At 34.2% G+C, this 27,123-nt stretch overlaps 1 protein-coding gene across 9 annotated transcripts in view; it reads left to right on the top strand.

Annotated features, from left to right (window-relative positions):
* Positions 1 to 27,123, top strand: part of LOC128226664 (transient receptor potential cation channel subfamily M member 2-like) — an 81,610-nt gene that overhangs the window by 30,288 nt on the left and 24,199 nt on the right. For 8 of the 9 annotated variants that reach the window (XM_052936636.1, XM_052936640.1, XM_052936637.1 and 5 more), the window contains exons 3-19: positions 3,690 to 3,873; positions 4,093 to 4,710; positions 4,938 to 5,152; positions 6,039 to 6,221; positions 8,284 to 8,505; positions 10,030 to 10,225; positions 10,701 to 10,911; positions 11,336 to 11,489; positions 12,362 to 12,461; positions 13,920 to 14,041; positions 14,278 to 14,469; positions 15,493 to 15,648; positions 16,004 to 16,182; positions 17,034 to 17,143; positions 17,506 to 17,648; positions 18,015 to 18,093; positions 21,121 to 21,159. In XM_052936636.1, coding sequence (XP_052792596.1) covers positions 3,690 to 3,873; positions 4,093 to 4,710; positions 4,938 to 5,152; positions 6,039 to 6,221; positions 8,284 to 8,505; positions 10,030 to 10,225; positions 10,701 to 10,911; positions 11,336 to 11,489; positions 12,362 to 12,461; positions 13,920 to 14,041; positions 14,278 to 14,469; positions 15,493 to 15,648; positions 16,004 to 16,182; positions 17,034 to 17,143; positions 17,506 to 17,648; positions 18,015 to 18,093; positions 21,121 to 21,159 — 3,103 coding nt within the window. The remainder of the gene's footprint in view (positions 1 to 3,689; positions 3,874 to 4,092; positions 4,711 to 4,937; positions 5,153 to 6,038; positions 6,222 to 8,283; positions 8,506 to 10,029; positions 10,226 to 10,700; positions 10,912 to 11,335; positions 11,490 to 12,361; positions 12,462 to 13,919; positions 14,042 to 14,277; positions 14,470 to 15,492; positions 15,649 to 16,003; positions 16,183 to 17,033; positions 17,144 to 17,505; positions 17,649 to 18,014; positions 18,094 to 21,120; positions 21,160 to 27,123) is intronic. The other variant, XM_052936644.1, reaches the window with a different exon arrangement.

Below are 27,123 nucleotides of genomic sequence, written 5' to 3'. Positions count from 1 at the left end.
ATGACATTATAAGGACCAGCCAGCCAGCAACCGAAAGTGTATATGGACTGAGGCGTTAGCCGAGCCCGAAGTGGTGTGTAAATATTTTTTATATTATACCGAACATTTTCTATTACCATTCAATATTTTTAAAGCGCTTAAGATGTGTTTCATTATACAAAGCTAATAATCTTTACTTGGACTGGTGACGTCATAAAACTGGATTTTTATCAAAATTCAGTGATATACGGACCGAGCGACTTTATTATATACAAAGAAGGGACACATTTATGTAATGTATAATATTGGTGTATATGACTGAATTAACAAAAGCCCTGTGATGTCATACTTAATGATTTTCTTACCTGTGAATCAACAGTTATAGTTGAAGTCTGTTATAGGCACAAATTTTTTTATTGCCAATAAACAAACTTAATTCACTAGTCACTCTTGCTTCTTTGGTATAGCTTTGTTTAATATGCAAAACATCAGCCACGGCTTCTAAAATTTTGAAATCTTGATCAGTCCAGAAAATTGTGAAAATAGCAGATACCGATCTCGGTCACACTACACTTAACATCATGTGAAAAAAATGGTGAATTGTTGAATGCAAATAACATTTAAAATAAGGTATTTTGATGTGTTTTATCTTATCGAAAGGTGAACAATATCAAAAATATTTTCATATATTGTCAACAAAATTTGAGCTATAAAAAAACAGGAATTATCGGCAATCATCTGGTGCTTCTATTGTTATCTTTAAAGCCATTTTTAAACCGTAATGGTGCTTAATAACTGTTTAAGGTTACAATTCCTTGTATTTGGAGTAATGCAATTAATAAGTTAAATGTTGTTTGAGACACTCTTATGTGCTGGAGGAATAAATACAAATAGACTGCAGTATAAGACATTAGCTAATAACATTTGCAATGCTATCTTACTCTCTAATCAGAGCTGTACAGATTCATATCCAGTTTGTTTGATGCAAAGCTCCATAATTAAAGATAAATATTATTACTCTTTTATAGCATTGAATATAAAAGGGTTATTATTACTGCGTTTTGATCTGGGAGGTTGTATTCGACTCGAGTGGATTTTTGCAGATTCGGATTTCACGAGGGGGAAGCCGAATGAAATCAAGATCTGCAAAAATCCATGAGAGTCGATTATGTCATTCCGGATCAAAACGCAGTACTAATAACCCTTTTATTATATACATTACTGGTAAGATCACTTAAAAGCCACATGTTTTGATAATAATTGTCATGTTAACGAAGCACTATTTTGCTTTATGACGTCATTTTAACATCGCACAACGATACTTGTTATATGTGATGTCACGAGAGTGGAATACAGCCGTATTGCACTGGAGTGAAATACGGACTACCGTATTTTGCGATATGCATTGCGTGTGGATTTATGATGGGTAAATAATAAAAACCCATATTTATAGATTTTGCTGCTGTGTATGTTGTGTATGTGAGAAATGTGAGGTATTGTCATTGCCTTGTGAGGAACAAACTTGGCCATAACTAAAAAAAGGTTAAAGATATTTACTGTATGTTACTTTGAACTTGTATTTCCAGTTACAAAAGTCACATTAAGGCCCATATATATAAAGTCTTAAAAGTTGTCAAGGACAGCAGAACCCTTTGATTATCTGAAAAAGTTTGGCACAAATATGATGATAACTCAAAAAGATATTCACATGAAACTTGCTGATGTATACCCAGTCACAATTCTCAGAGTTGTTCAACACACCCATTTTGAATTTTTGTTGATTAAAGTGCCAGATAAAGTTTCTTAATGCAACTGGAATGATTTTGTTGATTAAGCAAACAGAGAAATCAACAGTCAAAAGAAAACTTTCTTTTAAAAACAGGTATTATTTTTCTTTAATTGTACAGTTAAATGATTTGAAAGAATGTTTTTGTAAAAAGTTTGCCGATAACGCTATGAGTTAAGATGCACGCATGTCAAGAGACATGTATTCTACAATTAATAATAGTTTCATTTTCGACCAATAAACAGTTGTAATTTTAAAAGAGAAGTTTATTTCATTTCCTCCTCCTACGCATGTTTTGTTCCCTGCAGTTTGTTTGATAGTAAAAAAATGAACATATCTAACTAGGATGAATGCATAACATAACATACAACATGTTAGGTAAAATGTTATATAACTGGGACAAGCTACTGCAGTTATTTAGCTTTAAGGAATGTTTAAGTTGTTATCAGTTAAAGTGTCATTAAATGTGCAATGGGAAAGTGCAATATCTTTCATATCTGCCATGCATATTTTGGTAAATTAGGAGTCTGTTGATATTGATTTTAATCCTTACATAAGAATTGGTAGAATTTAACAGTGGCTTGCCATTAGACAAAATATAATCTTGACCACTAAGCTGGTTAAAGGGTGATTAATATCTTTTATTTATAAAAAAAAGGTTAGGCAACTTTGTTACATTAAACGATTTATTTTAGTAAAAACATGCTATTGGCCCTCAACCATTACATAAACTGTCAAGAACACACACATACAACATGGTTGTTTGACATTTCTGGGAGAAATCATTTATATAAATGCTGACATGAACAATATGGGATCCAGTTAGTGTCACTTTGTGGAAGAATGCTTATCAGAAAAGTCATCTCAACCAAATAAATGGCACTTTTAATGAGGTAGGGTGTAACTTGAGTGAACAAAACACCATTAGTTCAGCATTGTTTTAATATATTTTTGCCATTTCAACCTTTATTAACATCATTGTGACAATATCTGATTATCCTAATGTTTAGTGCAACTATAAGTGATTCAACCTTTTAAAGTTAAAGAGATAACGTCATTTACATTATAATGGAAAAAAAAGTTATGTAGTTAAGTTTACCTGAAACATGTTTTATGACATGTTTCAATTAAAGTTTCAGAAAGTTTTATAATTTAATTAAGCAGGTGTCGAGGATCTTTAATGTAAGTAAAAAACGAAATGCCAAATGTAACCTTAATTAAAAGGCAGGTTTAAGTTCATTTAAACATTATCAAAAAGGATACTTAAAAAATTATAAAAAATTTAATGCGAAATAAGCAAAACTCCACCCTGTAGGTACGAGTACTTTACTGCATAGAGCGTATGCTGTATTATCATTTTCTAAAAAATATAATTAGACAAACTGTATGGAGTTTTCTATCGAACCTACAGTACAAGGAGACAGAACAAGGAGGGTATCACCAATTTGTATTTCATTTTGTTAAGAAGCATTGACTTTAATGATGTTACCCCCAATATTACGAGGAAAGAGAGGGAAACAACACTTCATCTCATTAAAAAGATGCTAATTTGGCTCCTTGTTTTGCTTTTATCAGAAAATCATCTATTCCCTGAAAAATAAAATAAGTTTGCAGCTTAGCTTGAAATTTGCAACAAAGTTTAATTTAGAATAGCAGAAACACAATTTAAATTGGGGTATTTAATGATGCTATGAGTTTTTTGTTTTAAGGAGAGATTTTTGAAAAAAAATGCATCCTCAAAATTTCATACATATTTATTCTCGAAATATCTATCATGAGGAATTTGAAACATCAGTGACAGTTTATTTTTTGTAGTAGACCTAATCAGGAAACTGTTGGATTCAGGGAAGTGTCTTCCAACCAAGCGTGACATGCACCAATTAAAGAAATATAATGAAACAGCCCTCTGAATATTTCTTTCCAGGAGACAGCCCCACTAGCAGGTGATATGCAGGAGGAGGATGAAGTGGACCCTGCTCTAGTAGAGGTTTCCAACCTTTGTGACAAATCCGACCCTGCAAGCACATCCGAGGCTGCTGAATCCTCTGATGTCAAGCCTGCAGATAAACATGGCTCAGACGATAGCCTTCAACAGTTTTTGCTTACAGGTTTAGAATGATTTTTTTCCTTTTATGTCGTTTAAATCTCATCTGGTTAAAGTGTTGATTTGTTTGATTAATATTTCTGGTATATGTATTGTATAAATGAATAAGTCTGTTCCTAGTCATATTTCAGGAGTTGGCACATTTTCCGAGTAATAACGAGATGTTAGTTTCTCATTGCTAGATTATTACTTATTTCAGGCATTTTTATTTAATGTATTGCAGTTGGAAGGCAATTGCCAGCAGATGCATCAACAGCCAGTCTGGCAGGATCCTTTGCCCCATCTGAGACAGGCAACGTTTCCAAGGGCACGTCCCCTCTCAGCTCTGTCTCTCGTCGCAGACGACCCGTCTTAAAGAGGGACAGCACACTCCAAAACTCTGTAGGTTCATCGTTAAACCTTTCGGCTCATGGTGGCTCCATTATTGGTCTGCACGAGGACCCGTCCGATGACGGTTTTCATTTTGCAGGACATACAATGATATCACCCATGGTATCAGGCCTTCCTTCGAGTATACCGATGAATGTTACTCGCACACAAAGAATGGGCCGATTTTCTGTAAGCCCCGCACAGAGTTTTTCCCAGTCTATCACACACAGGCAAGGGGGCAAGCGAACACCTACAGGAAGTGAAAGTAGTACTCAATACTCCGTTAAACACAGCCCAGATCTGAACAGGACCAGCTGTGAGTCTTCCATGCAGTTTAAAATGTCTGAAACCTCCCTGATCCCGGAGGAATTACAAGGGACACCAACTGCGCCGAGCAGTCCTAGGATTCCCTTACCCAATGCACATAACGAGCAGCAGCGACCTCTGTTGTTGGACTATTTCGATGTTGTTGGTAAGGTTATTTTTTATATTTTTTCTAATTTAATACACCTAGCTCAGGTTTTTCTGTTGTGCAAAGGTATTTTATTTAATAGTGATTTTATTTTTTTCAAGATTTTATCATAATATTTAAATACAATGCTTGAAAAATGCATAAATAATTAATCATATTTCAATGTTATTATTTTCACTGTAGTTATTTTATTTCATTTGTTAATTGCCTTGCATTGTATATGTCAGATGTTCGCTCAACAAGGCATTCCACAGAGATTCCTGAAGGCAAGCAAATAGAGATGGAAGATTTAGAAGACCTGATGTATGAGGTGGATGAGAACCAGCGAACTGTGAAATCAAACATCTCTGTGAACACACAGGACAGCGCAACTTACGTGACCGCCCCACTACAATGCGGCAACATTCGCTTTGTGAAAGACTCTGTCACCATGCCATTTGATGTAAGTTGTGATTTTTTTACTTTTCAGTATTTTAGCCTTGTTCAGTGCACATGCAGGGCAGCACGGCCTATGTGACCATGCCTCTGCAGTGTGGCAACATAGGTTTCATGAAGGATTCGGTGAGCATGTGGTTTGATGTTAGTTTAGCATTGCATTGGTTAAGCTCTTTGTTACGGATATCTCCACAACCCAATCCTATGGCATGGAAAGTAAGCTTATAGCGCAGCATATGTCCCTGAGTCTAGAATTTTGTTGCAAAGTGAAAGAGTTTTCATTTCAAGCCAAATTAGCATGTTAAAAATTCTTTCTGTAGGCAGAGCTTAAACTTACCAGCTCTATTTGTATTGATGAACTTTTTTATTCATCACCAATCCAAAGGTTTTGGGAGTTGAATTATGTTTCCGTCCGTCCTGCAGACCATCAGTTTTTTTTCTGTCCTGTGCCATATCTTGGTAGGGGTTGATCAGATAATGTTCAAACTTGGTCAGAATGTTGCCATTGATGAAATCTCGACTGCTTGTAAAAGTGGGTCACGTGGGGTCAAAAACTAAGTCACAAGGTAACTTCTAAAAAAAATCTTGGGAACATGCTACAATATCTATAAAACTTAATCAGAATATTTTTCTTGATGAAAACAATGACTCTTTTGAGAATGGGTCACATGAGGTCAGAAACTAGGTCACTAGGTCCAATCTTTCAGAAATTGTGTCCAGGACCAGTTATTGTTATTGACTGGTCAGACTTTGTTTAAACTGTGTTCAGAATGTTTTCGTTGATGTAATCTTGGTAGACTTAGAAGTGGGTCACATGGGGCACATTGACAATATTCAAACCATAATGGGCTTTTTAAAAAATCATTTTGCAAACCCAGGTCTCTTTTTTTCAGCCAAAGAAACACTATTTGTGTGTGAATTATGACACACTGATGCCTTCCGTGACAAACTTCATGGCCACGTACTGGGGCATGCGTAACCCAAACATCGTCTTGTCTGTTATTTCTGCCGAGGAGCACTTTAAACCATGGAAGAGTCAGAGACTGAAAGATGACTTTCAAAAGGGAATTATAAAGGTGAGCTTTGTGTTTTTGCTTGTTAAGTTGGCCGTTATTTTGGTAAAAAAAACAGTCAAGGTAATGTTATGATTTTTGTGTCGTGATCGGGGTTGGCCTGCAAAAACTTTAACCTTAGACCAGTCTGTACGAAAGCTTGTCGGACCTCGGCTCCGGTGAGGTCCGGCAATCACATGTATATTGTAAGCCCACGTGTCCGGCAATAATTTTTGGGGAAAATCAGTTGTTTAACAATGTGTCAAATATGTTGTCTTGTGATTAACTAACCTATGTTTACTTGATCAAACCATAATAATTCAGGGCTTTCAAATGACTCGGGTTTTGATGCACATAAATTGTAAATGACCCGAAATCGACGCATCATTTATTTGTACTATGCGTCAGTTTTGACCCGGAAGAATTTCAGTGCAAGAGTCGGTATCATTTGAAAGGAGCCACAAGGCAAGCTCTAAAGGTTAGTTAAATCAATTAAAGTCAAAAGCAATTAACTGCCAAAGTGACAAGCAATTATCGATCTGGAGTCTGACCAGTTACCAACTCAAACTCAATGACGTCATAACTCCGCCCATTATGCAAATTAACGGATATCATCGGCTTTTTCTCTAAGAACGATGGCTTGAAAAACAACAACGCTAAAATATATATATTTTTTTTTTTTTTAAATTTTGTCTTATTTGAAATTCGAAAATATATATGTATTAGTTCTTAATGTGTTACAGAAAAAAATAACATTTTTCGTAGCACATGGTCTAAAAAGCGCGAAACAAGTGCACACTAACTTCCTGTCACTTTTAATGAAAGTGACAGAAGAACTGCGTAAATCGTTGTCAGTGTTACAGTTAAGTTCTTTAACAAAATAGTTTTATTGTAATGCTATATATTTGTAAAATAAAAACAATGGTGCAATATTGACAATAGGAACATTGAATGTTTTTGTTTACTTCCGAAAAAATGAAAAACTTAAAAGTGAAAGTGAAAGAACAAGTGAGAAAAATGTCATTGCAACTAAACAATCGCTAGTGCATATAGGATTCTGACAAGGATGCATAGGGTTACATAACGAAAAGTACATGCACAATTCCTGTGTCACTGAACATGCGTTAAATAAATAATACGTTCATAGGAGTCAGAACATATTTTTTCAAGTTTTGACTCTTGGAATTTGTTTACCACCCAAGAGACTGAGAAGGAAATAAGACAACAAGGTATTCTATAAAGATTAATTGATCAATTTTCTTATTCTTTGATTTTTTTGTAGAATGTTAAGTAATAATAGAGCTGATCTTTAAAAAAAAGTAATTGTATTTTTTTTATATTTTAATTTCGGAAACTATTAAACAACATACAGATAATGATGTACTTTGCAATGCCGTCTTATGACAGATAAGAACTATTATTTATAAAGAACGACAAAGAATTTAGAAATAAAACAGACAAACATGAAATGCATCTTAAAGATCTGATATTGACTCTTGAAAATCAGACCTCAAGAGTCATTCATCAGAGGTTTGATAATGATAAACCTAAGGGTATGGTGTGCATAGCATCATCACTCTAGTTTACAAGAATGACTAAAATGTACATAAAAGTTTCGGACCTGAAAAAAACTGGTCCGGTCCTGCAATGTACACTGTATTGCAGGATCCTGTGTCCTGCAATGTGATAATGACTTTCGTACAGACTGTTAGACATAGCTAAAAAATGTTTAAGATATTCAAATGAAACTTGCTACACAATGTCATGTTACCAGAGACAATTTGAAGATATATGGCAAACGCTTAACTCAAGATTTCATAATTATTTAGTTGTGATAATTTAGTTATGCCTCTCGTTGACTGAAGAAAAAGAATGGACTAGCTTTGGTATTTGCTCCACTTGGTTCCTGTTGTTGTTTTTTTTTCTTCATTTGTTAGGTTTTGGCAAAGGTAAGTTTGTAAGAGGGTCAAAGTGCTGAAAAGATCACTTTAATGAAAACATATAAACTAGTTGAAAAATAATGATGCGTTTCAATGCATTGTTATACAATGATTGTAAACAATTATCCATCCTTTTGTACTTGCAGACTGCAAACACAACAGACATGTGGATCATTACAAATGGAATTGATGCAGGGGTGCCCAAAATTATTGGAGATGCAATAAAAGAGTTCAACATTGAACAGCAAAACTCTCGTATCATAATCAACCCAATGACAAATAATTCAGAGCAGCGTAAAAAACGCCCAAAAGTAATCGGCATCGTCCCTAAAGACCTTGTGCCATATGGGGTTTATTTTGATGGAACAGTATGTATTATTATCACATCAACGTACGTGTAACCTCATGATGTATGTAACCTTAATATCACATCATCATGTATGTAACCTTATTATCGCATCAACATATAAGTAATCTTATTATCACATCAACATACAAGTAATCTTATTATCACATCAACATGTATGTAACCTTGTTATCACATCAGCATGTATGTAACCTTATTATCACATCATCATGTATGTAACCTAATTATCACATCAACATTTAAGTAATCTTATTATCACATCAACATACAAGTAATCTTATTATCACATCAACATAGATTTAACCTCATTAATACATCAACATGTATGTAACCTTATTATCACATCATCATGTATGTAACCTTATTAGCACATCAACATATAAATAATCTTATTATCACACTAACATGTATGTAACCTTATTATCACATCATCATGTATGTAACCTAATTATCACATCAACATATAAATAATCTTATTATCACAGCAACATTTAAGTAATCTTATTATCATATCAACATATGAGTAATCTTATTATCACATCAACATGTGTGTAATCTCACATCAACATGTGTGTAATCTCACATCAACATGTGTGTAATCTCACATCAACATGTGTGTAATCTCACATCAACATTTATGACACATAGTATCCCATTAACATATTATTTTTTTTATTTTTTATTCTGGAACCTCTTTTGTCATATTCAATAGTATTTGACGTCATTATGAAAACTATGTTTGATTGTGATTTGGAATTTGTATATGAACTATTTATAGGTTGTTGACAAGTTCCCTCCAAAATTTCATCCAAATGTCAGATATATTTTATATTGAAGTAAAAAGTCTCAATCATGTTAGTTATTCAGGCACTTGATTCATCTGATAAAAAATGTGAACTAGTGCTTATAATTTCTGCTTGAAGAAATCCATTCTTAAAGCACTACACATAACAACCACTAGCAGTCGTTAACATATATTTTATGCATTGGTTTTCTTAAGGCAAATGTTTGGAATAGACATAAAAAATCATTGCATTTCACTATTTTTTTAAATATCGGACTGTTTATGTAAATAATGCACTTATGTGTCTGAGACTGTTTCCTAAAGGCAGGAGTGTGAAACTGGTCAATACTAGTTCCTTGTTAAACAGGAGCTTGTCTCACAGTTTTAGAGTTTTATTGCATTTAGATGGCTTTCTGCCAATAATTGTCTTGCTTTATTGTTTTATTAGCGCTGATGTGTGACACAGCATGGCTGGTTGTCTGTTTCAAGGGTTTTGATTTTTGTCATAATGGTTTCACATTAATTCTGTGAGATAAAAAGCTTAATTGATTGATTGAGCTTTAATCCTAAGAATGAAATGCCTTAGTCTGGGAAGGAAAAGTCATGCTATACAGCAACAATAGAATGATTATCTTGTTATTTCACTTGTTTCTAAAAATTGTAGACTTGAGCAATCAGATCATTGCTTAAAGATCAATCAATAATTTTGATAAATTCTTGTTCACATTTTCCACCCTATAGGAGGGTGTTCAGATCCGAAACATGGGCCAGAAGCCTAGTGCGGAGATTTATGAGTTGAACCCGGACCACACCCACTTCATAATGGTAGAGGAAGACGGGCATGATTCTGTGTGTGGCGGGCTTCGGTGTCTCATCGAGGACCAGTTTCGCAGAAAACACGGCCATAAGAAGAAAATACAAAGACTTATGAGCATTGGTCAGTTTTTAAAAAATTAAAGATAATGCATAACTGGTTTTATGATTTTAAGTATTAGTAGTCTGCACCTTTGTTTCGTAGAGATGGAGCTGTTGTCATAGCTGTGGTGTTTTTGATGAATAAAATTGTGTAACCACTTTTAAAAGCCTCCTTAACAAAACCTTTCATGACATTGATATGAAACTTGTACAAACATTCACAATGACGATATTGTGCCATCACCCTAGTATAAATATTGTCCATGACATTGATATGAAACTTGTACACACATTCACAATGACGATATTGTGCCATCACCCTGGTATAAATATTGAGTTTTTCACTTAAGTGCAACAGCGCTTGCAGTGCTAAGCCTGCAGGACACAGAAAAGTTAAAAGCATCCCCCAAAAAATACCACAAAAGAAAGTAACATTTGTTATGAATTTTATTATTTCAGTATTTGGTAAGAAAGTTATGAATTACATGTACATTCAGGTTCAGACTCAGAGCCAGTTGGAGCGCCTCCCTTAGAACAGTTTGACTATGAGAACTACATCCCCGTGGTTGGCCTGTTGGTCCAAGGGATGCCGAGAAACATTGACCAGGTGTTCTTCTACATACAGAACAAGATGCCTGTTGTTGTGTTGAAAGGCAGCGGAGGCATTGCTGATATAATTGGCTACACCTTTGAGGAACTGCAGGAAAAGTAATTGGACTTCTTTTGAGTAGCTTAGTTTCAGTTTTATCGTTTATGTTTCATTGATTTTCTTGAATTTGCATATTTAAATATTTAGTATAATTACCTTAAGTTGTTTAAAATTCTTCAATAGATACATATCGCTTTCAGGAAAGTTTAAAATTACGTATTACCATTAGGAGTGAAAATCTGACAGTATATTATAATGATTATAATTATACTCAAATATATGGGTTGTCTTTCTCTCTCGAAAGAGTCCCACCACATCTTCTCAAAATGTACATCAGTAGTGGTTTCTTCCCAGGTATCAGTAATGGTTTTTTCTCAGGTAACAGTCTCTCAACTAAAAGCTGTCTTGCTTGTCTTCACTGTCAAACTATGATCAATTTAGATAAAATGATAAAGTAATTCTTACACCTGTCTTGTATTTTAGAGCAGAGTCTGACCCTGACTATGAGGAGCACATTTTGAAGCCTGAGTTGACGAAGATGATTATGCGGCAGTTTGCCTCCCACTTTGAAGACAACGATATCGGCAAGTTTGCTCTCAGGGACAGGATCATACAGTGTTGCAAAATGGCCACAGAGGTAAATGATTTTGATCCATTTTTATTTTGAAAAAAACAATTTTATGTAGAGTTTTTTTGCGAGGTCATCTGTAAATTTATAGCTTGTCTGTTTGTAGAAATACTTAAGATATTATCATCGCCTTGATGTGGGTGTCGTCATAGGTTTCGATGTGCAAAAAACGAAAACCTTGTCAATAACTAAGAAACTGTTGAAGATATTTGCATGAAACTTGGCGCACATGTTGCCAGGAACAATATGCACTTATATAGCAAGGCCCTTAATTCCGGGTTCAATTTAGGATGCCTTGTCCTTTAGATTGCATCATTTATGAGTTGTTGCCTTGAATTCATTTTCTTTTGAGAGCAGTTTTCTTACCATTTTGTGTGATGCACAAAGATGTATGATGTTTGACTTACAGGGTTTTGCAAATTCAGGATTAATCCTGAAATCTGGGTGGAGAGCCTTTTAACTTCAGACTATTGTTCAGTTGTAAATATTGCTTTTTGCTCAGACATTTGCATCAAAAACAGTAGGAAGTACCTTGGAATGAATATAAATGACATAAGAGACAGTTTGAAAAGGGTTCTAAGCCCTTTTACCCTGCTTTGAGCATGAATCCTTTATACGTGAACCTAACCTCAGCCAATTTTTAGATTATCAATTATTAGCTGCTAGAACCCATAGGAATGAGCAATAGTCTAGTTGTGAAGAGCCAGCCACTCGCATTAAACCAATTAAAACTTTCCCTCAAAGTTATTTACCCACTTTTGTGCAATTTAAAGACAAATTTCTTTAACTTTATAAATGTAGTATTCAACATGAAGAGCTGGAGACCTGTCATGATTGGCGTGTTTACAGTTTACAGTAGCAGATTTTCTCCATATTTCCAGGGAGAAGGGGACAATACATACATGACGGTGGTGAACATGAAGGGTTGGGGATCGTCTATGAAAGACCTTGACAAATACATACTTAGGGCTCTCTTCAAATGTGAGTTTTTCAAAAGGGAGGGTATTTATAACAGTGAGCGTCAGTATGCCATCACTTGGTTTGACTTTGGTACAATCAACTTATTTTGACAGAGTTATAGCCCCTTAGCCAAAAATAAGATGTCACAACTAATGAAAGTGCTGACAGATTTCAATAATTATTGGTACACATTTTAAACACAATAAAATACAGGTTAAGTTCTGCTTTAGTTGCAAACAACTAATTTTTAACAGAGTTATGGTCCCTTTCCAACTTACAATTTGCAAACACTTTGTGACTGGACAATAACTTATAACAAGTAAAATGGATTTAAATACTTTTAAGTACATATTTTTAACACATTAAAAGTACAGGACAAGTTTGTCTTTGGTTAAAGAAGTAGTTGTCCTTCCTTGTGTCCAGGCAGCATGTGGGGGTATTTGTCACTCATGTGACAGCTCTGTTTTTTCCACAGTGCAGTTTTTAAGAAGAGACAAAAACATAAAGCAAGCTATTTCAACTATAGGAGTATATGAAATGCACTGGTCTCATATTAGCACTGCCTGCTAGTTTAATGGTCGCGCATTCCCTTTGGGTGTGGAAGGTGGCGGGTTCGAACCATGGCTGCCTGATGCCATCATACACATTAACATGTACCTTAATGTTTCAAGACTTTAAAATATGGTACCAATAGTGGGAAAATGGTGTACTCAATTCTGGTTGAAACCCAGGAATGTTGTATCCGGTGTATCGGTCTACACCGGGCCTATAAAAGAAACAAGATGTCTTTCCGAAAAAGTTTATTTTCATCTATGTTGCTTATCATATTTTAACACAATGAAGGGTGTGATTCCGAATGTCAAGGCTTGGCCATAATGCAGCAAATGGGCAGAGGCAGACCTAAGGAATGAATTGCGGGATTGATGTAATTATCGGGGTATGAACGTAATTGGGCTGGTCAAAGTGTGTGGAGTCCGGACTCCACGCGTACTCTGACCAGCCCAATTGCGTTCATATCCCTGAAAATGACTTCAATCCCACAATTCATTACTTAAATTTACACCAATAGTTCATTATTTCATTCCAGAAATAAAAACAGATCAACCACTTGAAATCACTTTTAAACGTAAAATTGAAACACTTATGGCAACAATACATTTAACATATCATAAATTAACACTGTCTAAAAAGTTGATTTATATTTTCGGGACCTGCTGACGCAATACAAACAAAAAGAAGATCAACAATTTTCATATATTTATGCGATGAATTGCGATCCGAACATATCTGAAGATGTTGCATTCATCGGATGATAACCGCAATTGCCAAAACAAAAGGCAGTTCATTTAAGGAATAGAAGTTAAGGTGTAAATATAAATCCTTAACAGAAACAGCTTGCATATTGATGCATTTGTTTTTGATGTTAAGTGATTCATCATAGAAAATTCTCTTTGACACAACACACCTGCTCTATTCTAGCTGAGAAAAGAGAGGGTCTGGGAGTGCATGAGCAGTTCCAGAATGACTTACAACTGACCATCGACTGGAACAGGCCAGACCTTGCCTGGGAAATATTCCAACAGGATTTCACCAAAGTCAGGGTATGTATGTTTGATGCAATAGAAGACAAGGAATTCTCTACTGCTGTTATAACCATAAAATTATGTTGTTGTACACACAAACCTCATATAACAGCACAGCAGTTATTTAAGGATAAAATATCACTGTGCAGCTATCTTGAATGCACTTGACAAACTGTAAATCTCATAAAGCATGCTATAGGGTAAATTTATTAGACTTTGGGCATATCTGAAATATAAGGTCTCGACTCTTACAGATCGACAAGAAGATGTTCGAGAAGGCCTTACTCCAGAAGGACCGTGAGGAGTTTATCGACCTCTTCCTGACTCAGGGCGTTCGTGTGCACAAGTTTCTAAACCACAAGAAGCTAAAACTCCTCTTTGAGAAGGCTGACGACAGGGAATTCTTCATTAACATATGTCTTGAAGGAGTGCTGGGAATTTCTGTGGTAGGCCGGCTTTTTTTCCCCTTTAAAAAGCTTCTGGTTTAAGCGAAAACTTCAAAATATGTTTCTAAACGTTTAAAAACTAAATGGTTGGAATGACCAACACATACTGTTAGAAAAGCATGATTTGCATTTTAGTTGAGGATTTATTCCTGTTTTCTTTTTCATTCATGCTCAATGAAGGTTTTGAGCAATCTTGCAAACCCATGAAATGAGCTAATGCTTCTTGTAAAATTTGCTAGATCCAGCTGGAGCATTCATACCACATGAAAGCATGAAAATAGGAAACTATCCTTTTATTTACATTTTTCTGTCTGCATAAATTGTTGAAATTTAAGATTAAAACTAAGCCAGGTAAAATCAAGGAAAAGGAATCCATTAAAAATACTTTTTCTAAAGAAAACAAACTATGGTAATGTAAATATTTATGTACCTAAACTGTGTGTTTTCTTTCCTGTTTCTGGGATTGTGTGTCTGTTTTTGTGGTTATGTGTCTATTTTTGGGTCTGTGTGCCTCTTTCTTGAATTGTGTGTCTGTTTTTGAGGCTGTCAGTGTGCCTCTTTTATGGGATGTGTGTCTGTTTCTGGGGTTGTGTGTCTATTTCTGGGGTTGTGTGTCTGTTTCTGGGCTTATGTGTTCGTTTCTTGTGTTGTCTGCTTGCGGATTATTACCAAGGCCATACCAAATCCGAACCATATTTAGTGTCAGGATGTGCCTTTGAAGAAATTTTTTTTTTTAACAAATGCAGTCAAGTATGCAGTTATTCTCCTCAGAATATGATAATAAAATTCCTTGCATCCTAAAGATCATATACATGGATTTGAATTATTTCAGTATCATGTTTTCCTTGCGTGCTAAACATCATATTAAGGGTTTTACTCACCATTTTTTACGCTACATAAAATTTATCATAGCTTAGTATCTACAGTAAAATTTTATGCAATCATTTTAATCTTGAAACTTGCCCGCCTGATGACCCTTAACATAAGATCAATTTTGCATGGCCTTTTACCATTCAATTACAGGTCCCTGACCAGCCCCTCAACAACAGCTTCCTATCTGAGAGTTTGAATCGCCTCATCTACAAGTTGTCCTGGCTACGGAACTTCATTCAGCCCTTTGAGCTGTCCATGTGCTCTGTGGGACTCAATAACATGGACTCTGCCATCGCAGAGAGAAAGGTTGAAATCGGTGGATTTTTTTTTGATGTTTTATTTATTTGACTTAATAGTTTTCATGCTTGTCTGTGTCACATACTTTTTTTTTACTTTTTGTTTTGTTTTTCACACTCATCAAGTAATTTGATTATATACGTGATTGTCAAAAGTCCAAAACTTATTAGTTTTGATTTCCAAATTCAAATGAACATAGAGTAACTTTTTGAGTCAAGTTTATTATTAATAAATATTTTGCATAACATCCAAAAATGGCTGTATGCAAAATCAATAATATGATACATTTATAATTTAGAAGTCCTCTGAACACAAAAGCTATGTGTACTTGTGTAATTTATGTTGGTAAATATTCATTTTGCAGGCAATCCTGTGCCTGGTCATCTGGGCAGTGTTGATGAATCGCCATAAGCTTGCCAAGACCCTATGGAACAGATGTGATGAGCCTATTGGGGTGGCACTCATCTGTAGCAGGATCTACAAGGAGATGACGAAATACAACATGGAGCAATACCAGAGGAGTGAGCTGGAGGAGAATGCCAAGTATGCACTGAATAATGTCATGATTTCTATGTTATCCCATGATTTCCATGAGCATATTTAGGATTTCCTGTGTCATATTTAGGCTTTCTGTCATTATAATTAATCTTTCGGCTTTCCATAGTCATATTTAGGTTTTCCATAATCATATTTAGGCTTTCCATAATCATTTTTAGGTTTTCCATAGTCATATTTAGGCTTTCCATATATTTAGACTTTCCATAGTCATATTTAGGTTTTCCATATATTTAGACTTTCCATAGTCATATTTAGGCTTTCCATATATTTAGACTTTCCATAGTCATATTTAGACTTTCCATAGTCATATTTAGGTTTTCCATATATTTAGACTTTCCATAGTCATATTTAGGTTTTCCATATATTTAGACTTTCCATAGTCATATTTAGACTTTCCATAGTCATATTTAGGTTTTCCATAGTCATATTTAGGCTTTCCATATATTTAGACTTTCCATAGTCATATTTAGGTTTTCCATTGTCATATTTAGGTTTTCCATAATCATATTTAGGCTTTCCATAATCATTTTTAGGTTTTCCATAGTCATATTTAGGCTTTCCATATATTTAGACTTTCCATAGTCATATTTAGGTTTTCCATAGTCATATTTAGGTTTTCCATTGCATATTAAAGGTAATCCATCCATCATTAATAATAAAAATGCCACTAGATTTTTTTTGTTTTTTGTTTCACATTATTCAACTTTATGCACCAAGAATATTGGTTTTAAAGCATTATATTTTTATTACTGCAGAAAATATGCTAAAGTAAAATGATTTCCTTTGTGAACTTAGTTACTTTACCTTAAGAGCCTTTCCATTTGTACACTTTACAGACAGTTTGGTGAGATGGCCCTGGGTGCTCTAGCGATATGCTGGCGCGACTCAAGTGTTCAGGCCTACCATATGCTGGGAAGGAGGCTAACAGACTTCAACAATAAATCAGGTTATATTCTACGAAGTTGTGTTTTAAAAATTAATGAATTATCACACGGCTTTTTATGTATTCCATACTCAATGAATTTATACATACAAAATAAATTTCATATGTAAGAAATGATAGCTATGATGTCTTTACTTGTAGTGAGCAATACAAAACTTAGTAGTTTCTAGGAGATTATAAGCTCAGTGTTTGACAAAAAAGTCCTAATACTCGCCTTGTCAAATCTAAAAAATGTGATTCTGAAATGCTTGCATATTAGTTTTAAGTGCAAATATTTAGCTTATTTGTCATAATTATGATTTTTGACTAATAAAAATATTTACAATCCAAATCCATAATAGAGATATTGGCATTTTTACTCCTAGTTATCGAGATCGCCCATGACGCGGGCTATATCCACTTTCTAGCTCATCCCTGCTGTCAGAAATGGCTTACCAAGAAATTCTTCGGCCATCTTCAGGTCAAGGAGCTAGACTGGGGCTTTGGGAGACTGCCGTACTGGTTTAAGGTCACTTGCTTTCTTGAATTAATGCTGATATTGAGATAAGGACACTTCAGTTTGCCTTTATTTATAAAGGCAAAAATTATTCAGCCATCTTTAGGTCATAGAGCTAGCCTGGAGATATGGGAGATTCCATACTGGTGAAAATGGGCTGATTTGTTCCAATATTATAAGTTAGAATACATTGAACATTGTCATAATTTATGAAGGAAGATATTCTTTAGCTTAAATACAAGACATGGAGTAAGAATTTGAATTTGGGAGACTGTATTACTGGTTTCAGTTCGGATGATTTGTTGATTTGATTATACTGCTGTAAGAATACTTTGGTATAACATAACATAAAATTATGATGTGATATTTATTTTGCAGATCTTGGTCAGCGTTTTCTTCATATTCCCAATGTATATCTGGATCACCTTTATCCCTCCGAGTAAAAAGAAAACACCCGGTAATCATCTTATGATTCTTACTTAATACCATGACGATGAAGTTGAATATGTTTGCCTTGGTTTGAGCATTATTAATTGCTTAAGGCCACACCAATTTATTTTTTGTTCTACAAATTTTGCCTGAGTAAAATTGGAGCTAGCAGGTGAATTAAAAACACACAAGTTTCCCATTTTGCTTTAAAACATTGGTGGACAAAGGTGAAACCATTTTTTCCAATGAAATTTAGAAAGATAATTCTGAGCATTAACAATGTTCAATTTTGGGAAATGCACAACAAAATAGTAATTTTATACCTGTTTACCTGCATTTGTTAATGCCACAAGATTCCACACCAAAAATGTGGTTTAGCAAAAATGGTGCGTTAAATCTGTAGAACAAGGCATCAATTCGGTGTGGCCAGAAGATATATTTTGAAACACATAAAACAAATAAACAGAATAAGGCCCAAGGAGAGAGTTAAAGTTTAAAGGGACTAAACACCAGAGGATGCAATTGCAAGGAATAAAGAAAATTGACAAAAAACTTACTTTGAATTGATATCGTTGTTTATAATTCATTGAATCGTACTTTCTGATGTTACTCATCATGTACAACACATGTACCGTAAATGACTGGTTATAAGTAGCACTTTTTTCCCTCAGATTTCAATATAGAAAAAATGCCTGCGTCTTACAAACAGTTATAAACTTTTGACATTTTTTTTCGGAAGTTTATTTTAGGCCAAATTTGTCTTTTTTCGGAAGTTTATATTAGGCCAAATTTGTTTTTTCAGATAAATTAATGAAGAAAAAACTGGTTTGTTAACCAGGTTTTCACATAGTGAAACCTGGTTATTAGAATGACGAATGTCATTGTTCGAGCGAGCGGGCGGGCAGCCGGGCGACCGGGCGGTGTCAAACTGTCCTATGAAACTGAATAACTTTAGTAAGGGTTGACATATCTTGACCAAACTTGGTCTAAAGAATGAGTTTATGGAGACCTTTCATGGGATTGCGTTTGGGGTCCCTAGGTTCAAGGTCAAGGTCACTGTTACTAAAAATAGAAAAACAGTTGAAACTGAATATCTTTAGTTAGGGTTGACATATCTTGACCAAACTTGGTCTATAGGAAGGGTTTATGAATACTTTCATGGGATTGCGTTTGGGGTCTCTAGGGTCAAGGTCACTGTTACTAAAAATAGAAAAATAGTTGAAACTGAATAACTTTAGTCAGGGTCCACATATCTTGACCAAACCAGGTATAAAGGAAGAGTTTATGGATACCTTTCATGGGTTCGCATTTGGGGTCCCTAGATTCAAGGTCAAGGTCACTGTTACTTAAAATAGAAAAAATGGTTGAAACTGAATAACTTAAGTTAGGGTTGACATATCCTGACCCAACTTGGTATAAAGGAAGAGTTTATGGATACCTTTCAATGGATTGCATTTGGTGTCCCTAGGGTCAATGTCACTGTTACTAAAAATAGAAAAAACAGACACAGGCTGAAGTTCTTCTGTCGATCATTATAAACCTGGTTTCATCGCATTGCGGCGTTTCTTGTTTATGTTTTTTAGAAAGGGTTATTATAACTCGCATCAACTCGATTGATTAAAACCGAGTTAAAACAGCAGTTGAAGATCCGGATAAGGTGTATCATAAAACATTCATATTTTAAATTTTTATTATTCATAAAATTATTAAATAACAAGTATTGCATGGTTTCAAATAACCATCATCATTTTCACGAAAAAAAAATGTCACTGTCAACAAACATGATGGCCAATGGTGGCAGACGATTTTAACATTTTTTCGATGCGTCCTTAAACCCATAACATAGGTGAAAAGTTTTTTTCTCAAGTTTTTCATGATTATTTTTTCTGCGTCTTATAACCCCTATCGTCTTATAACCAGTCATTTACGGTATCTTTTTGGCATATTTTTTCAATTTGAGATTTACTGGGTTTGTCTGCCATGTAAATACCAGTTACTTTAAAAAAAAACATCGGTATATCACTTGACTTTCACATGCTAAATATACATACAATAAACTGGGAAACCATGGAGTGTGCTATTTTGAAACAGGTAAACTCAGCTTAGACAGCAACATATGTATATATCATGTATAGTAATGTGTTATTGGCCTCATACTAGCTGGTATGGACAATTCTAGCTGGTGTCTAGTCCCTTTTATGACAATACCTTGTTAGTAGTTTGACTTTCCCTTTATGATTAATGAATTTACACAGTATACATAGTACTTATTTTGTGTAAAATAAAGAAACTAGTTGCAGATTTTCAAATTAATGATCAAGTTATAGCATAGTGTTGCTTTATAGATTACTCCAGGTTTAAGAATGGAATAGTTCTAAGAGAGGTTGGGCTCATATAATGTCCATTACCATTCAGCAGTACAATAGTTCATGAATAACAAAGAAATCTTCTTCAATATCTCTGTATTCAATCATACATTCAGACAGTAGTCAACATATACAAAATATCTTAGCGTTTGATTTAAGGGTTAAAACACTCATAACCCACACAAACTCAGTTTTCCATGCCTGTTGCCAGGTGAAACAAAACCCACACATGGTACATAGTTTATGGTAAGAGACTTAAACAATTATATGGAACTGCCATGTCAACTTCAATACAACATGACAAAACTAAATCAATGCAGCTGAATGGAGTTATGATAATTCCAGCACATTGCAATTTACCAAGATGAAACCGAAAAAGAGAAAATCAATACGAACCATAAGTGGAAGAGATATCAAGTAAAAAAAATGATATTTTTTTCTAAAAAGTAAAGACATGTCTGCATTGTTCATCAAATCAATATTGAGTTTAAAAATGGCAAGGGAGAGTAAAAAAAATAAAATGCAATCTCTGAATACAAGTTGTCTCTCTTAGACTGTTATTTTTACTTGCCAAGCAATGAATTAGGCATTTACTTTCTTAAATACAAAAGAAATAAAAATGTTACTGTTTGCAGATAAAAATGTAACGGTTTGCAGTTCTTGTTATGATTATACATTTTTATTTTTAGGCCACACTGAATTCCCTTCTTATTTTTACACCAAAGAACGTAAATATATGATATATCTGATGTGCTTGAATTGAAATTTATGGTGTTCTAAAATTATGTTGCTTATATTCATCAATTCATCCCTAGAAAAAACATCAGTATTTTATTTTAAATACCTTTGCTATTGTTTTAAATTATTTATTTTCTTCCATTTCCATGGAGAGGGTAACAACAGCAATTCTGTATTAATTCTTCACATCTTTAATGTATTGTTAACTCTGCTCTTGGTTAGTTGGTAGTACCTAGATTTCCCCGACCCATACTTCCCTGACCCAATTTTCAAGCTAGATGCTCCCATCTTGAACTTTTTGATTTGAATCACTGCGACCCCCAAAACGAAATTTCATTATATTGGAAATCCATAATAATGACTAATAGAGACCCTTTACTTATTAACAACGAGGGTATCAGGACCCCTAGCTTGAAAATCCTAGGGAAACTCTGATATAGACCATCCTACATCATTGCTAATACATTGTATAGCATGCCTTTAGTACCACTGTTATTTGTGTGCCAATTGCTGTTTGCACTATCTAATGTTGTTTCTGAGGTTTGTTGTCGTATTTCTGATGTGATTCCTATAGTATCCCATTGGAATCTCACATTTCTTTCAAGATGTGACATACCATTGTGTTATGCATTAAATCTCATTTTATTAGTTTGTCTGTTTTTCAAAGAAAAATTGTTGGGGGATTGTGAGATTGTGTGAGCCTTAGGATGTCGGCGTTGTGCAAAAACGTTAATCATGGGTATATCTAGCACATGTAGCACATGTGTAGCAAGGCCCATAACTCTGACTTTAATAATTGTTGAGTTATGCCCCATTTATAACTAAAAAAACAACAGCCAAGCATTGGCATTAGATTAGATTAGATTATATTTATTTTATGATTTATTTCAACATAATATGTACAATTTACATGGCAATTTTAAAATTAAGACATACAGGTGTTAAACAAACTGTATGAGTTAATACAGCCATGTCAATCAACATTACATGTTAAGGATATCACAAAAAAGAGTTTAAATAAAACTCTTATTTCCATTGTGGTCCTTAAGATATAGTATTGTGTGACATAGGAAGACTTAAAACAAAATATACTTAATTATCACAGTGTGGTTATCAAGGAAAGACATTGAATTGCATAAATAAATAAATTAAATAGCTAAAATGATGGAACAATATGCGGCTTTGACAAAATATTGTAAATAGAGTGACTAGGTAACAATATTAACTAAAGCTTTATCAGATAAAAATATATGGATATCATAGATGAATATTGCCATGAAAAAACTGACCTGTAAAACTAACTATGCAATTGAAATATCTATCTTTATGCATGACAGTTTAAAAAATTATAAGAAATAAATGAACTTATAGTAAAATTGCATTAAAAGGAGAGCAAATACAGTAATTAAACCGAACTTAAAAGGTGTTCCTTGACCTTGCTTTTAAAGGAAGAAATAGATTTGGCATCCCTCACATCCTGTGGTAGACTGTTCCAAAGGTTACAACCATTAAAAGCAAAAGATTTGCCACCAAAGCCTTTAACCTTAGGAATTGCAAACCTCTTGCATTCCGACATTAAATTATTTGTACCATCGATCTTAACTCTGAACCTGGTAGGATATTTATGAACTTCATTGATGGGGGTAAATTGTTCCCTTAAATAGAAAGGGGAAAGTTTGGAGTTGATTTTATATACATGACATAATGTTATTTGATTCATTCTACCTACAACTGGCAACCACTGTAAACGTGAAAAATGCTCTTTACCAATATGTGACCTAGGTTGTAAGTTCAACACAAATCTCATTAATTTATTTTGTGTGACTTGCAATTTATTCTTTAAATCTTGTGTCAAACTGTTATACCAAGCAGATGATGCATAGTCAAAGTGACATTGTATAAGAGAGGTAACCAGAAGTTTCTTTGTATGTACGGTGAGGAATTTACTTTTACGGTACAGAAATTTTAGCCTTGCTTGTATGTACGGTGAGGAATTTACTTTTACGGTACAGAAATTTTAGCCTTGCTTGTATGTACGGTGAGGAATTTACTTTTACGGTACAGAAATTTTAGCCTTGCATTTGATTTTCTAATAATACACCTTGCCATAGACTCAAAGGACAAGTGTTGATCAATGGTTACTCCAAGATATTTAACTGAAGTCGTTGATTCAATAGGTTGGCCATTACATTGAATATCAAGTTTGGACTGGGATTTCAACCGTTGTTGGGACCAAATAGAATAGACTCTGTCTTTCCAAGATGCAGGGAAAGTTTATTGCAGATGAGCCACTGACTAACAATAGTCAGGTCATTAGTTAACAGGTTTTCTATTTCCATTTTACTTTTACCTGACACAAGAATTGCTGAGTCATCTGCATAAAGGAGTAACTTATTTTCGACAACAGCAGACATGTCATTTACATAGATAAGAAAAAGAAGTGGCCCTAAAATTGACCCTTGGGGCACACCACAGGAAATAGTTGTTGAGGAAGAGTATTTACCAGAAATTTCAACTAACTGACTTCTATCAGACAAGTAGGAGGTAAACCAGTTAATGAACATTTCATTGAGACCCATCGCTTTTAGTTTATTCAATAAAATAGAGTGATTTACTGTATCGAAAGCCTTCTGCAGATCTATGAGGACCATGCCAACATAGTGTCCCTTGTCCATCTGAAAGCGAATATAATCTGTGAGATGAATCAGACAGGTATCAGTTGAAAATCTTTGTCTAAATCCAGACTGATACTCGTATAATAAACTATTTTGGACTAGGTATTCTTCTTATTGATCATAGATAACCTGCTCGAAAACATTAGAGACAATGCTCAAGATTGAGACAGGGCAATAATTTCCAACATCAGTCTTATCATTCTTTTTGTACAACGGGACTACACGAGCAGACTTAAGATCATCAGGGACCACACCCTGTATTACGGAAAGGTTAACTATGTGAGATATGGGGCCAGCAATGATTGAAGCCGAGTCCTTAACAAAACGAGAGGGTATGCCATCTAGGCCTGTAGCCTTTTTAGGACTGAGACTATTCAAGTATTTATATACTTTCTTCTTTTTAGTAATTGAGAATGAAAAACTGTTGGGTTTAACCCCTTTCGAAGAATAAAAGCTCGATACAAAACTTGAACCAAACCTGTTGACAGTAGTTGGCAATTTGCTCACAAGTTTATCGGCAACAGAGATGTAGAATGAATTGAATTGTTCCGCCACCTTAAGTTTGTTAAAACAAATGTTTCCATCGATATTTAAGCCAATGTTATTTGAACACTGCATATTTTTACCAGGCAGACCTAAGTTTTTCAAACTTTTCCACAGAGACTTAGAGTCATTCTTATTGCTCTCAAGTGAAGATTTAAAAAAGTTCCTTTTCGCCTTGTTTCTCAGAGACTTAAAATGGTTAAAATTTTCATCAGTTCTACAGTTTCTAAAATTATAGAAAGCTTTATCTCGAGCCTTAATACATTCCAAGATGTCAGAATCAATCCACTCTTCAGTTCTTTGTTTTAAGCGTACTTCTTTTACAGGGGCAATAGAGTCCAATTTAGAGACAAACATATTTTTAAAATTATTCCAAGCAATATTAATATCATCACAAAATAAAACTGGTGACCAATCTAATCCCAAGAGAGATTGCTGAAAACTTTCTTTTGAGTAGTTTTTTAAGGAACGAATTTTAACATTGTTGTGTTTGCCAAAGAATTCATGAGAAACTTTTCTGCTGCAAAATGTCAGCATGTGGTCACTTACAGAAAAGTCTATTACACCACTTTGTGAAATCTTCTCCGGATCTGATACTAGAATCAAATCAATCGTTGTGGACGATGTTGCAGTTATCCTTGTAAAATCAGTTATCACTTGTTTTAGACTAAACATATCACACACAGATTTTAATTTGTTGAGAAGTGGACATCTAGCACTAGAAGACATGTCTGTATTAAAATCACCTAAAATAATAGTCTCAGATGTATTTAAAGAAGAACATGATATAAAAACAGTTTCTAAAATGTCATAAAAATCATACTGGTTTGGCGGTTGATATAAAACACCACATAAAATAGGTTTAGTTTTGGGAAGTAAAATGTCAATAAAAAGACCTTCTAGCTGCTCATGGCTCAAATCGTTTCTGTTGTTGAAGGCGATATCGTTGCAGATGTATATACAGTTGCCTCCACCACGTCGATTACGGTCCTTGCGTTGAATGGAATATCCATCAATAGAAAGTTCACAGTCAAAAACTGACTCATCCAACCAAGACTCTGTTATTAATATACAGGATGCATTCATTCCTTGGTGCTATTTTAAAGCGAAACAATATATGTTTCATTTGATTAAAAGCAGTGCATAATAAATACGATAGCGTTGTATAGAAATAAGTTTTTGTTTGTTTTTTAAAATAAGAATTTTCATTATATCCTTACTACTGCCTTGTCTTAATTTTAAAAGGCTGCAAAGTTGTAGATGGACAAATATCCCTGATTTTTCTTTTTCTTTTATATGTAATCATTTCATTAAAAGTTTTTAATGCTAGATGCACAACAATACCATGATTATAATTGCAGCACACATTTGAAAAATTATTGCTTACCACTATGGCCAATAAAGTATCATTACAAACAGCTTGAACAAATATATATAAAGTGAGCACTACGGTTCATTAGAAAACACAATGTATTATCACATGAAGGCTTTCGCTTCAAAATTATAATTAGTATGTCGTTGTAAAATGAAGACATCAGGTTTAAAAATTCCCCTTGAAACATTGGACATCATGCTTTCATTATCGTTTACATATATGTAGTTTATCCCTTGGCTTATAAATAAAGGATGCATACGAATTGCCAAATTGATATATATACAGTCGAAACTTGGTTGTTCTATATTCTAGGGACCAGCCAAAAGAATTCGAGTCTCGAGAATATTGGGCCAAGCGAGATTGCGTACTGATTGTGTATTTTTCTTTGATACATGTACTTTAAAAAAAGTATTCAATTGCTTTGTTTTCTCGGCTATAGAAGAGTATTATTTTGGCACATAGTAACCCACACGTACAGTTCGCAACATGACGTATTTGATAATATGAAATATCATTTGCTGTATTTATTTACGCAATAAAAATAAAAATCTAAACACATGCGAAAACAAGAAACATGCAACCTTTATACAGTGAGTAACACATAAGCATAGCTTAGCTTGTACCAGGTCCTTTTATAGATTGCTCAGCATTTGACATTTGTACAGGTATGAATATTTCCATTTGGAGAAACATTAAGCGCAATATTTTTATATGAAGGACACTTTATCAAAATGTATCGAGATTTATACATATTTTATTTTGACGTTTGTACTAGTGCCAATTTAAGACAGAAATTGAAGTGATGGCATTGTTTGCTCAAACTGTTAAATCATTTAAATTTGATAATAATTATGATACCAATCAAGCAAATCTAATCAATTAGTGCCTTGTGTGCTAGATGAAGTTAAGCACACAATTCAACGTGTGAAATTCTTATCTGAGCCCGCAAAAATGACATCGAGCCAAACAAACAAAACAAAGTGTGAAACTCATACTAGGGACTGCAAAATTGACATTAAGCGTGGAGAAATATTGACCCTCAAGATATCGAGCCATCAAAATTTATAAGAACATAATTATAGTTAATAAAAATCAGTAATTTTAATCTGGTTCGAGCCAGCAAGGATATTGAGCTATGCGATATCGAGCCGACAAGTTTCGACTGTATATCTATAGAAAAACCAAACGTGGGAACTAGTTAAATAATACAACAAAAACAAATAGGGATTTGCCTCACCTATTGTACAACAATACAGAAAATATATCCTAAAACACTATACTATAGAGTTACATTTCAAAGCATGAACACTATATCGGAACACTTAACAGTTCATAGCACATAACTAGCATATGTCATTCAT

Source organism: Mya arenaria, chromosome 3 (genome assembly GCF_026914265.1).
Source record: "Mya arenaria isolate MELC-2E11 chromosome 3, ASM2691426v1".
Lineage (NCBI taxonomy): Eukaryota > Metazoa > Mollusca > Bivalvia > Myida > Myidae > Mya > Mya arenaria.
The sequence above is the reverse complement of the archived record's forward strand: the minus strand, read 5'-3'. Positions and strand labels throughout refer to the sequence as shown.